This window comes from Neolamprologus multifasciatus, chromosome 2 (genome assembly GCF_963576455.1).
Source record: "Neolamprologus multifasciatus chromosome 2, fNeoMul1.2, whole genome shotgun sequence".
Lineage (NCBI taxonomy): Eukaryota > Metazoa > Chordata > Actinopteri > Cichliformes > Cichlidae > Neolamprologus > Neolamprologus multifasciatus.
The window spans coordinates 9,103,970-9,118,143 of NC_140440.1; the positions used below are offsets into that span (position 1 = coordinate 9,103,970).

A 14,174-nucleotide genomic window follows, 5' to 3' on the forward strand; every position below is an offset into this window, starting at 1 on the left:
TTATCCAAACACTTCATATGAACACTTGTAGCTTATCCGATTGTGAGATATTAAATACTCAGAGAAGTACATAATCCATTCAGTTTGTGTATGTCTGCCTCTGGTGAGTAGACGATATCTCAGTTACCTGAAAAATATCTCCATTCAATCTGATATGTTTGTTATTAGCTGCTATACTCTTGTTTATTTGGGGATGAAGGAAATTGTCAGCCTGGGAGACTGTGAAATGAAACTGTGAGCTTCCGTAACTGGATCACCTCGGAGATGGTATTCACACTCCCGTCTTCTCACAGGTGCTCACTTTAATTAAGGTTTGCTGCGAAGGAGACAACTATAATGATATGTGAGCTGTGCCGCTGATCCCTTCCTTCCTATCAGCCATCAAGCATCTCCTCTTTGTGTCCTGTTTGCACATTAACCTCTGAGTAGCCATGCTTGAAACCATGTTAATGTAGAGCATGAAACAAAAAGCTAAATGTAGACACAGGCAGAAAGAGCACTGAATTAAGCCTGCATGTTAAAATACTGATTTATTATTTAATAGAACACTACCTCTCTCAGGCATTGATTCAAGACACTGGAGTAATTATGGGCACATGCTATTAATCACCCAAAGACATTTTCTCATATGCCATTCTGGTTTCTGGGTGGAAGGCAACCAAGTACTGCCGAGTACAATATGTGAGACATGCATGGCTAAGTGGTGGGGCAGAAACAAAGAGCCTTTAAACTGTTCATCAGGTCAAGTGGATCAGTGTTTTATATTTAGTTTGACTGAAACTAATAAAAAAATGTTTTTTAATCATCAAAAAAAGAGAAAAAACAAGAAATTAGAAAAAAGTCTGCAGCACCTGCTTTTTTTTAATACAAAATAATGCTGCAGCTCCCGTCTGTAATGACAGTATTGCCTCTGATTCCAGGAAATAGCAATAGAGTAATAAATTCAATGAATCTTAGTTTAATCTATTTCCTAAAATCAACACATCCCCTCCTGCATACTATACTTAGCACATTCCCCCCAGGAAGTTGACCATAAATGGAATTAAACAGGGCCCTGAATGGTTATGCAGTTCTTAGTTTCAAACAAGAGAAGAAGTGAGAATAACAAACAAACAAATCAATACACATCTTAAAGCTTCTAGCCTTCTTTCAGAAAACTCGGTTTTTGCATTTCACTTATATTATACTTCACCTAATTGCTAATTAGGATTTTATACAGAATATATGTTTTATGTTTTTTTATTGATTAGCATTCAAATATCTCAGTGAAGACAGAACAAAGATTTACCACAAAGCAAGAAAGCATGAGACAAGGCTAATCAAAAGGTATTGGCTGAAGCATTTGCTTATTACGCCAACCCTTTTAACAAAAGATCTTTTAGCATGCAGCTCCTGTACACAGGGCTCGAAGCAAATAATAAAATTCAATTCAATTCAATTTCATTTATATAGCGCCAAATCACAACAAATGTCGCCTCAAGGCGCTTCATAGATACAGAGAAAAGCCCAACAATCATATGACCCCCTTATATGATATATAAGCTTATATGATGAATGCATTTTTGTAAACTACTCAGTATTGTCCAAAATATATCAAATTTGCTCCACCTCAGCCAATTGTTGGTCCTAAAAACAGAATGCAACTATTTTAACTGTCAAACTCAAAGGAGCATTTGTATAAATAACTACAGAGTACTACAGACTTTAGACTTGGTATAACAGATTTTTTGTCAGGGTTAAATTAAAGATAATTTAAAGCAAATAATCAACCCCTTAATAGGGCCACTAAAACAATAAAGAAAATGTATTTCTAGAGTGCAAATAAAGTTTACCCGCAGAAAAGCTTGGAAACAAAAATATTCATGACTAGTAATAAAACTTGGGGGAAAAAAACATAAGAAAAGAGGAAAATTATAAATGATTAAAAAATGTATTACTAACAGTTTCAGATAGACTGGTGGAACTTTAAATTTGTTTGCAATTTTTTAAAAAGAGTTCAAATTAATTAAATACGTGATCAAAGCTGCTGGGCAGCATCACACATTCTAAAAAATAACAACTGCTCTCTGTGAAAATTTGTAGAAATGTTTAACCGCTTAATAAAAGTCACACAAAGGTGACTTGAAGCATGAGCTAACCATCTCACGTTTGACTGTCAGTGAAAGGCAACACTACCTGCAGATGAGGATGTGCATCTTGTCAGCTTTCCTTAGTGAGGAGGAGTTTTAGGGGGAAGAAAATAAAGAGCTTACCTGACTCCAGATCATCTGTGTGGAGGAGAAGACAGACATCAGTTGGTAAGAACAGAAACTTGTTACTGTTGAGTAATTCCACTCGATTTATACTGTTTTTGAATAAATCCAGTGAATCTAAGCCTTTGTTTCAATATTTTTTAAAATTGTTTCGTTTCCTTTCAGTTGACATCCATTATCTTCAATCATCAATTAAAAAAAAAGCATGGTAAGTGTGTCCTTTCATTGTTTTGTGTTCTGTGAAAAGAGAAGCTATGCAAAGTGCCAAGAATCCCTCCTGTTAAGCTGCAGCTCTAGGACTTTGCTTGTGTAATGAAGTGTGGCTTGACTCTTGAAAGGTCATTCCCTTTTCAAGTCACTGTGACATTCGTTCTGAAATGATGCCAATCACAAATAGCTCAATCAACTGTCTTGCATGTAGCCCTAAATTATTTTTCCCTCTATATATTTAGCTAAATTCTCATTTTTCCAATTTCCTTTTTCCACGAAGACTTGGTGTGTGTGGATACCCTGACTCTTTGATGAGCCTCATTTCACCGAAAGGAGTTTCCGTGAAGATGCACTCATTACAAAAACATTAGTATCCCTTGCGCTGTATACTCACATTGGCACAAAAAGAGAAGCAGCAGCTTCATTTGATATCCTTGATTTGATTTTATCCCCATCAGTGTGCTGAGATACCTCAGACTGTCTAATGAGGACACGTGAAGAAAGAACTCAGTTTCAGTTGATGACGGTGGTCTAGTTTGTACCATATTGAATTACCATGTACATGGAAACTGCAGGCACCTGTCTCTATTGTATCCCCACGGGCTTACAATTTCATCAAGGGACAGTTGGGAGATGGCACTGCATGATGGTTTAAAAATGAGACTACTCCATCTTCACTTAAAAACTAAAATAAGTGAATAAAACAACCAAATTTTGAAGTTGGGTATGACTTCTAAATGAACTAAGGCTAAAACCATTTATTTATTCCACTATATAGTCTAGTTGTGAATGAGGTATATTGAAAATGTCATTACAAAGGTCAGAAACACAGGAATAATGATCCACAGTGAAAAATATATTTATAAATCTACATCATAGATTCTTAAATGTCTTATTTGATGTTCCAGCAGGTAAAGTTTTTAGATACAATGAACAAAATATATCCAGCTTATTGCCTCTAGAGAGTTTATATTTGTGTCTATGCTCATTTTATAAAAAGTGCTGGACATAAAAACCTTGCTTAAGTAAGTCTAGAGAATCCCATATGTAACTTGGGCATCTGTAATCCATAAATCTCAAGTCATCTTTAACTGATAGGACCTGACCTGTGATCTCCCAGGATTTAGTCAGGAACAGCTTTAACCAAAAGAGAAAAAAGAATAAAATTTTAGAAGATGAGATATTGGTGAAGATAAAGACAAAGGCAAATGTGTAGTTTTTGAGCATGACTTCAATGGTTATACATTGAATGTTATACACAAAAAGTTATTCTGGTCTCTAAAAATGCTCAAAGGACATGTATCAGTTTTCAATGTTTCCCGCTAATGTACAGAATAGGTAACTCATTTACAGTTTGACACACTCACAAACAAACACCCAGTGCTGCTTTTAAGTTAAAAGTTGTGTTTGCTTACTAATCCCTTATATCTTCATTTAATTATCCATCCATTCATCTATTCTTAGACATCTAATGAAAAGTTTGCTACAATACCTACTACAGCATAAAATGGACAATTCCATCTCAATTTTTCATATAATAACAAACAAACAAACAAAAAAAGCCCTGAAGTTTTTGCCTTGAAAAAAAAAAACAATCCAGGGAAGAGACACTTCTTAATAAGAATAATCCCTGATGATAGAAGCCTGTATGTAGGTAGCTGAAAGAACAAGTTTCTGTTAATATGCTAATATGCTAATGCTAATTTCCTACATTTCTGATGGTTCTCTCTCTCGTTTTCCCTGTATGAATTTTTGAGTTCAGTTATATGTTTATGGCAGCCAAAGACTGTTTCAGAAGTAGAGCAAGATATTTTAATTCACTTTCTGCACGCTCACTGCCCAGTAAGAAATTATTTTTCCTGGCCAAAAAGAGTATGTGTGTAATCAAGTGAGTCCTATTTTCCTTATGGAGTTTTTTTCTGGCAAATCCAAGCTGGTCAGCTGGGAGGCAGTTGATAAATGGATGATCTGATATGTCGTGTTGGTGTTGTTCCCAGATCATCATGAAAATGTTGTTCTAGGTTCAACATTGCAAGTGACCAATCACATTATTGTGACGTTATTCTTTTGCGCACCAACCCATTCGTGCATTTATGAAATTCCAATGTTGCAAGGACAATATCAATTCTGCTTAGCGCTTATTAAAGGGTTAGGGTCAGGGTTAGGGTCCGTTGATCGGCAGACAAAGGCGGTTTCTCGCAGCTTAAGTACAGTTTTTTGTTTTACGCCGGTTTTTCCAGAAGTCGCAAAAGTATGACATCACAACATTCTGATTGGTCACTTGCAATGTTGATCCTGGAACAACCTTTAGTATGATGATCTGGGAACAACACCAACACGAGGATATCAGATCGTGCGTTGATAAACTGACATGGAATTATCCATCAGTCATTTTGCTTTTTGTGTGTTATTTCATGTGATGCAGATTTGGCTAATTATCCTTCAGAGCTGCTCTTGACCCCAATGTTCAGTGTCGTTTGGACAATAGGTTCCTTCACATGTCAGAGTAAGAATTTATAAAGGACTTCTTTACATGGTTTTATCTTTCAGTCACACATGACTTTTTATCATAAGGCTGCTTTGTAAAACTGTTAAGATTACTAGTGTATTTCAGGACAGTTGATCTGATAAATGCTGAGACACCTCAATTAATGTTGGGAAAAGGCTAAGTAAACATTTCCAGATGAAGATCTGTTCTAGATTCAAGCCTTTGCACCATCTTTAAAACACCAAGATTGCCAAAGCGAAAATGCCCAACTACTGGGAGATGTTAAAGCAGATGTCCATCTTTTGTATACATTGTGTGTCTCAGTAGAAATGTGGCTTTATAGTGTAGTGGTTTACAAATGCTAGTGCAATTCCAGCCAGAGACACAAATTCCTTTTTGTGTTGCAGTAGGAAGGGCATTTGGGATAAAACTCTTGTTACAAGGAAGCATCTAAAAAGAACTGCTGTGTGTCTTAGTAGAAAGTCTGAATGATATCATTTGTAGCAAAAAGCAGAAAGAACAATAATGCTAAAAACTGTAACATAAAAAAGCTTTTGAGAGGTTGTGGTGCCAAATTGAACTGGTTGACAATACAGGCACAATAAACACAGTGACAGTAGCACTGACAATTCAAGGAGACGCTGTCAAGTTGCAGAAGGAGGTTGCTCTCTTGAGCACGCTGTAACATTTATAAGCCATTTTTGTATGAACATACAGAATAGCACACACAAATGATCAACAAGAGAAATAATACAAAAAGAGGTGTAGGAGGTGTATTTGTTCACTTCTCCACCTGCACAGTTTATTACAAGGCTGCAGCTGAGGTTTTACTGCTTCTTCTACAAATGGCCTTTTCCCTTAAGAATGTGTGCACGTCCAAGCAAGATGAAAACACTTTTTTTTTTAGATTACCTGCTGACAAAAACCAGCAGTCCTGATTTAAGTTCTACTTAAAGTATTGCCTCACTGTTGGGTTAGACAACATTTAAATCCATGCGGGGTTTTGATGGCCTTTGGCAAAAGTTTATAGTGCTGCTACTAACAGTCGCTTGCAATTTTCAGTATCCTAAAATCTTTATGCCCACAGAATAAAAAAATTCTGCTGGAGTTTTATTCTCTGCCAGAAAAGGGCATTGTATGAAGCACCATCTACCCAACTAGCTGAAATGGTGCTTAAGTTATGAGAGTCTTGTACTAATTCACTACTACTGCACTACCATTGTTTTTAAATTGAGAATTGATCTGGGAAGGATTTAATTTTAAGTGCAATAGGTGCACAAAACATAATATAATTGTTTGTTTGTTTTTTCATGTATGATTCTAGCCAGAATTGGTAATAACCTATGTGTGAAAGTACAGTGAGTATTGGGTATATTACATGAGTGCATTCACATCAGCATGCTAACTGTTGTTAATAACAGAGACAGATAAAGGAAACCTTTGCTTGTTACAAATGTTTTATTACTTACATGTGTTGCTCTCTTCCTACAGGCAAACAGAGGCAGCGTTAGACCTTACGTCAACTTCAATGCCAAACATGATGCTGAAATCCTCCATAAGGCCATGAAAGGGATGGGTCAGTATCCTGCTTAAATGTATTGCTGCTCACTTTCATTTCACATTGTCACTAGCATGTCATACGACATTAACTGACTATTGTATGCAACATTTCACAACGATGACCATAAATACAAAAAATGAATTCTTTGCACAGTTGAAAGCTTTTTTTTTTTTAATAGCTGCTAAGGTGTGTTTATTTATTTACTTGGCAGGTCCCTGTGTAAGTCATTCAATGAAAAAGCTGTACCTCTGAAAATGGGGAACTAAGTATAAAACTACTGTAATTTGTAACATTCCTTGGTTTAAAGCTGAAATTCTGCACATAATTACATATTGATTGCTTGATTTAAAGTCCACTGTGGTGATGTAAGGAGGCAAAGCTACAAAAAAAAAAAGCATGACCAGTCATTTCATCCTATATTAATTTAATAAAAAACTGTTGTCTTCTTATTTGTCAGTAGTGGTTGTAAATACAGGAAAGGCTGTGAAAACAGATAATGAACAAAGATAAAAACTCATTACTGACACAGCTGTCAGAGGATCTGAACTGCTCCCTTTTGTAAGCATCATCGGAAAAATGGGAAAACATTTCATTTCTCTAGTGTGTTTTACCAATTAGTGTATCACCAACATTCAAACTGAAGCTTAAAAAATAACTGACAAGTACTTTGTGGTCTGAGTCTCTTTTTTTGGAACTACTTCTCAGAAGCTCTGTATGTGTGCATGTGTGTATTTGCATGTATGTGTGCATGCATATGTGTGTGTCAGAGAGAGAAAGCGATAACACTGTAAATTATTTTTCCTAACACTTTATAACCAGTACGAGCAGAACCATTAGATCTAATTAATGGTTTCCCTGTCTGCAAACCACTGTGGACTCAAACATGAAACAGCAGACTTGCACTACTTAAGTACAGTTCTTTAGTCAGTGCTGTCACTGCAGATCAGCTGGGCTTTGTGCCATAATTACCTTTCACTAATTTAACATTTGATCCCTGAGTGAAAATGATACATGCTGCTTCAGCCTGTTTGCCTCTCTGAGCCTTTTTTTTTTTTTTACTAAGGTGCTCGTGACTTTAGAAAGCTATTGGTTCTTAGATCATCTGCCATGCCAATCCTTTTTAATCCTGATCTCATGCTCTAACAGGCTGACTCATTTAGGTTACGATATACTGGAAGCTGTCATAACAGGGATTTGTGTTGTGTTTGAAAAGAAAGACTTGAAATGAAAAGCTTCTTTTGTCTTGACCCACATTGCAGATGATTTCAGAGTCATTTTGCACACATTATTTAAGGTTTATATGATTTCTGGTGCAGGTACAGATGAAGATGCCATCCTCATGCTTCTTACATCCCGCAGCAATGATCAGCGCCAGCAAATTAAGGCAGCATATAAAAAGGCCCACGGAAAGGTGAGAAGAGCCACTAGGAATTAAACAGAGAACTGATATACAATTACAGGTCGTGCCATCCACTCTGCATTCCTCACTTCACAAAACCAACCTGGCTGATGGTCAACTTCACCTCAGGCACTGAAGACTGAGAATATATCATCCTACTAAATATGCTGCAGGTGTTTCACTGAGCGTGAATAGTTGTCTGTCTTTCTGCATTCACCATGGGATGTATTAGTCTTGTCATGAGTGTACCCCACCTCTTGCACACTGTCAGCTGTTATGTGACTCCCCACCCTGCTGCACCATAAATGCTTTTGTGTTGTAGAAGCATTTATGGGGCTCACAAGTAATAAGCCCAGTAATGAGTATCTGTCTACAGTAGGTTTGTGCATGTGTAACATCTTGACTGTTTCAAGAATTGTATATTTAACGTGCACTTCTCATGCTCATTTCCAGCCCAGTATATTTAGTCTTAGACTCCAGCTGTGTGTGTTTCACAACTCAAGATAATCCTTATTTATGTCAAATTGGGCCTTCATGCAACCTCTCACTACTTTCTCTGTCTCAAAAAAGACGGTTTAGCTCCTCTTCCTTTAAGGTAACTGTCTTCTGATTGGCTGCCCCTCACAAACTAAAACTCTGAACAGCAGGTACTTGGGGCTTCTTTGTTATTTGACATCTAAACAAAGGGGACTACAACGTGTCGTAGCTTCCAGCTATCATTCACACCTGAAGGCAATTTACAGTCATTATATTTTACTTTTTTTTTTTTTTTACTAAAAATAATTTAAAAAAAACAAAAACAAAACAGGTCTTTGGACTGTGAGAGGAAATCTGAGTACTGGGACGTATGGAAAATCCACACAACGAGGCCCTAGCCTGAATTTTACGACCTTTTTGCTGTGAGGTGACAGTGCAAAGCACTGCACTAGCATGTCAGAGTCACATTTTAAAGCTATTAAAGAATGAATTAGCTATGTTCAAAATACAAACAAATGTGCTTAAGTAAAGACCTCAATATTGCACTTGATTACAGTTTTGAGTTTTTCCTTGGATGAGTTCTCCAATACCTATTTCATCAATTAGGGAGCAGGTACAACTGATAGAGGAATAAATCCTAATGACTTATAACATTTCCTTTGCTTCTTGTGCACCTAACTAGGTGAAATTTTGCATACAGGACCTTTGCTTGTAATTTTTTCACATTGTTATATTACTTAAGTATAGAATCTTGCTGGGTTTTCACCATTGGCTGTCTTCAGTTCAACAATTTTTAACAGCAAAAAGGCAGCCAAAAACATTAAGTCTGTGATTTAAAGGGCACGATTTTGGATCAAGACTGAACAGTAACCTCAAATAAGTGGCAGGAAGGGCAGTTGTCCCCAGTCTCTATGGAGCAGAATTCAGTGCAGCTAGTTAGACAGAATTTTAAGCATTCATAGTCTCACTGTTCTGTCACACGGTGAAGAGTTTTTATGCCCACCTGTGGATTGAAAGCTGAAAGCTAATTTGATTTCTGCCTCAAGAATAAGTAGATGGAAGAGTTTGAGAGAGCATAGATGTATCACAAAGCAGCTCCAGGGATATCTCTGTATATTACAGTGTTTTATCAAAATGACCCAGAACATGAGACTCTTTGCTTTGCTCAGTATTGCAGAGAATCTTTATGAGATCTATTAAAATGTAATGATGCCATTACACATTTGTGCTCAACTGCAAAAATATCTGAAGCCTGAGTCTACTTTTTTCTATATAACAGAGCAAAATATTACATCCTCTGTCTATTTCTTTTTTCCACATTCTTTGTTGGGATTGGATTAGTCTGATTTATTTAAATTTAACTCGTTCTACACACAAAAAAGAACAAATAGATGGATTGTGTTATCCAGAAATATGGGGGATTTGTGCTTAATGTCTAATGTATTCAGCTAGAATTGTGATTTCTGGACTTCTCCAAAGAGCACTTGGATGAGCACAGTGCTGTGGGTGTTTTTGTGTATGCAAATAGAGCCACATACTGAAATAACAATGGTATATGCTGTTGTTCATTTGGTTCCTGCAATGCACAAATGATTGGAGGCAGAAAACAATTTAGACAAAGCCAGCTGTGAGTAATTTGCAAAGTAAATATATTTTCCTTTTCTGCAGGTTACATTGAATACTCTAAGTGTAAGCGAAGCAGTGAGATGTAATTTTTTCCCCTCATCTTCTTCACATCAAGATCCTGAATGGCCATTTTGTGTTTTTTAACTTATTTTTCTGGTTTTAATGTTGGGATCTGGTGTGGTTTATATAAATGTCACTGTTACTAATATAGTTATTACTGTTTTAGCTCCTCTCATTATTATTAATTATTTGACCACAGGACTTGGTCAGCGCACTGAAATCTGAGCTCGGTGGACTGTTTGAGAGTCTTATTGTGGCTCTGATGACCCCATCTGTCTTATATGATGCTACTCTCCTGCATAACGCTCTCAAGGTAACAACTTAAACCACGTTACAGGTCTCATGTAAATGTAAATGTAGCCTACGTCTTCATTGTGATGTTTTTTGAATAATGTTTGATTAGGAAACACTTCATAGTTGACAACAGACATTTCAACTTCTCAAAGCCAGACAAACAAATGAGTAAATTAGGGACCACTGACATTTCAATTTTTGGTGTATGTTTTGCTGTTATTCATTATTCACTTTGTACATAGAAACAAAATAATACTGTTCAGCAATGCAGTGACTTCTCAAACCAATAGGTGATGTCATTATGATTATGTCCATCTTTTATTCACTCAATGCACTATATTTATATTGAAGCCACTTTACAGATTTCAACTACAAGAGATGAAAAGGTTTAATTTTTTTAATCTACATTACACAGAGTTTCAACATTAGCAATAAAGCATCTAATACATGAAAAAAGAGTTGCAAACATAATTGCTAGTAAGATATCATGCATGCTACCAGCTCCCTCCCTCTCTTTAGCCCACAGAAATGGAACTCAAACATTACTGAAAAAGTGTTCTGGAAAGTTTGGTTGAAAAGGTAAAATGTTTGCCACCAGAAGGACCTTTTTCCAGTTTGTCTTTTTAACTAAAAGCAAGCAGGAACTCTTTCTACATAATAAAAAAATAGTTCCTGCCGCTGTTGCTACTAGTCTCTTAACTCAACTCAGCTTTGTTATAAATCTTTAGGCCAACAGGTAGGCCATCTAACATGTATTATTATCTGTTTTCCCACATGACGTTCAAAACCTTTTATTTTATGTTAACAGCATGCGATAGAAGCTGCTTGACAACTCCACAAAGACCATTTAGACCAATCTCTGATGCCCATTCTTTTTTAGATCAATATTTTGGCGTTACATCACATTTACTGATATGTTACAATGCTATCATCAAGCTCGACTCCAACAGCAGGAAGCAGCTGTTTTCAGCCAATAGCCAGGGCTCGTTTCCAGAACACAATGGTTTAGGGTGCATCTAAAATTAGTGGGAGTGCACTTGTACTGACAGCCAAAGTGATCATCAGCCATTAAAAACTCATTACTCATACTTCTTATTATCTGACTATTCAGTTTTTGTAGGTCTGCTAATTCATATATCTGAATCAATGCAGTCTTTGTAAGTCTTTAATATTTTGAACAAGCAAATTTTCAAAAGAATACCATAATAATGCATGCAACCACTAAAGTATTATTTATTTCTCATTAATTCATACATATTTGTTGTTTCTAATGCCCCTTTTAGACTTCCTAGATTAAGAAACTACGATTATGTATTAATGTAATAATAGCTGAAGTAGAAAAATGTTAAACTCTAGGCTGTCCAGCAACAAATAGCTAGTGGAGACATTATATTTATCTAAGAGTTAAAATTAAATTGAATTAAATTTGTTAGAATTATAACATTTATCCAGAGTTGGTGGATGACAAGAATAATATTGGACCTGTTTGTCAAAAGTTTGCTGGAAGTTCACCACAGTTTGATAGCAGTAGCAGCTGTGATGACTGCAAGGTGATCGTACTGCTGGCTTTGAGTTTCTCAGCTTGTTGCAGAGCTCCTTCCTTTCAGATTACTTTGTTTGTATTCAGCAGCTTGCTTTAGACTTCAGACAATGCAGCCATAACTAAGACATGTTTAAAACTGAGAACAAAGGCAAGGCCAAAACAATTAAATTCAGGCACAAAAGACTTATTGTGTTTTGTTACAGGTACTACACGGTGGTTTTAGCCTTTTTGTTTTCATTGTTACTGTAAAATTGAAACTGTCATCTGACGACTTAGCTGCAGGGGGTAATGCCAAATGATTCAGGGGGTTTTGGTGACATCCAGACAATGAATGACTGATAATCAATAGCCAAGACTTTCTGTTCCATGCACTGGATGAATGCAGATAATTGTATTTAAAGTTAATTTATAGTTAACTCATTGGCAGACTGTAGCTCAATATTTTGAGATTGCAGATTTGACAGTTTGACACTTTTTTCTTTTGCCAATATATTCCAAACATTCATATACAGATATCTTTAAATTGGTTAAGCTTTCTCTCTATATCTCCTGCAAACATTTTGTTTTGCAGCATTGGAGCATTGTAGTCCATTAGATCTATCTTTTGTAAACTCAAATGAAAAAAGAGTTTCAGTGAAACTCAAATGAAAAAAATAAAACTGGAGATATTATATTATAGACATTTCAGACATTTTATGAGTGCTCTTTTTCAGGTCACAGGAGGCTCATAAAGTTAGAAGGTAATTGCATGAGGGAAAAACATTTAGCAAACTCTCAGATCCTCATATGAGTTACAAATGATTTTTTTTCTGTCTCATTATTCTTCAGACACATTTACATTTGCATTACCCATGTGCAAATGAAGTGTTTAGTCAAAGTGAGAGCAAAGCATTTAGGACTTGGCCTCAACATTCCTATCACACCCACTCCTCCATTAGTTAGGTTTGCCAGACAGTCTTGCTGTAAGGTTAATTGCAGCATAGAGAAGTGAACGTCAAAGATAATTCTCTTTAGTACTGAACCTATTCGTTCTCTAATTGCAAACCTTTTAACTCTGCTATGCTCTCAAGTTGTACATCTCTTATTATCTTTTATTATTTCTATATTTTTCTTTATAGACTTTTAGGCTTTCTTTTTTTCATATTACGAATCAATGATATAGCCTAATATATAATAAACATGTACTAAAATTTAATATTGAACAGATATGGATATTGTTTCACTCCATTTATCTCATGCGTCGGGTTCCCAGGGTGCCGGGACTGAAGATGAAGTGCTAATTGAGATCCTGGCCTCCAGAACTGGCGAGCAGATTAAAGAAATCACCAAAGTGTACAAGAAAGGTAAAACACTCCACTGATGAAGAGGCAGAGAAAAACAGACAAACATGGTTACTGTGACTACTACAAATAATGACGCATCTAGAAGAATGCATTAAGATGTTTTGTTTTACCGGCACTGCATTGGCAGAAGATATCTGCGCCTTTAAAAGCTTTATAGCTTTTTACTTTTTAAAAATAAACTGCCATTAATGTTTTGATAGTTTTTGGCACAAAGGGGATTTGATTAATTTCAAGATCATGTTTTGATTAAAGCTTAATTGGTTATAATTGTCACAGTTAAAAATAACAACGAGGAAATGAGTCATCATTAAAAGAATCCAGTTTGGATTATTAGTGGAAAATGAGGACTTACCAAACGTAATTTAGTTACATGCCCATGCCCACAAGATTTTTGGGGGCGCTGAAAAAAACACACCAGTTTATAAAAGAACTAAGATGACTATGCCACTTCCAAGTCATCATTTTTCAATGTGTAGGGTTACTGTTGTGACAAAAGGACATTTTAACCCAAACCACAAAAATTTCTAATATTGAAAGTGCCTAAAAATAACCAGTGAGTGGATGTAAAAGCAAAAAAAAAAAAAAAATCTTTATTAACAGGTATTGCATATAAACTGTGTGTGTGTGTGTGTGTGCGTGTGTGTGTGTGTGTGTGTGTGTGTGTGTGTGTGTGTGTGTGTGTGTGTGCGTGCCTACAAGGCCTTCAAATATTCAAAATCAAGATACCCAGTCTGTGTCTGGAGTGATTTTTATAGGAAATTAATTGTCTTAAAACTATAGAGATTAAATTCGATCCATCCATTTTCTTAATTGCTTATTCCATTCAGGGTCACTTAGTAGCAGGAACAGTGTGTAGCAGTGTGTGTGCGAGTCTACCGCAGGGTTAAGGATTACACTGACTTGCTAATTAGCTAATAGGCT

The 14,174-nt window shown here is 36.1% G+C and overlaps 1 protein-coding gene across 1 annotated transcript in view; it reads left to right on the top strand.

The window, feature by feature from the left end:
* Positions 1-14,174, top strand: part of anxa5a (annexin A5a) — a 34,861-nt gene that overhangs the window by 5,101 nt on the left and 15,586 nt on the right. Inside the window, exons 2-5 of the mRNA XM_085135271.1 lie at positions 6,442-6,526; positions 7,828-7,922; positions 10,273-10,386; positions 13,163-13,253. Of these exons, the coding sequence (XP_084991397.1) occupies positions 6,442-6,526; positions 7,828-7,922; positions 10,273-10,386; positions 13,163-13,253 (385 nt within the window). The remainder of the gene's footprint in view (positions 1-6,441; positions 6,527-7,827; positions 7,923-10,272; positions 10,387-13,162; positions 13,254-14,174) is intronic.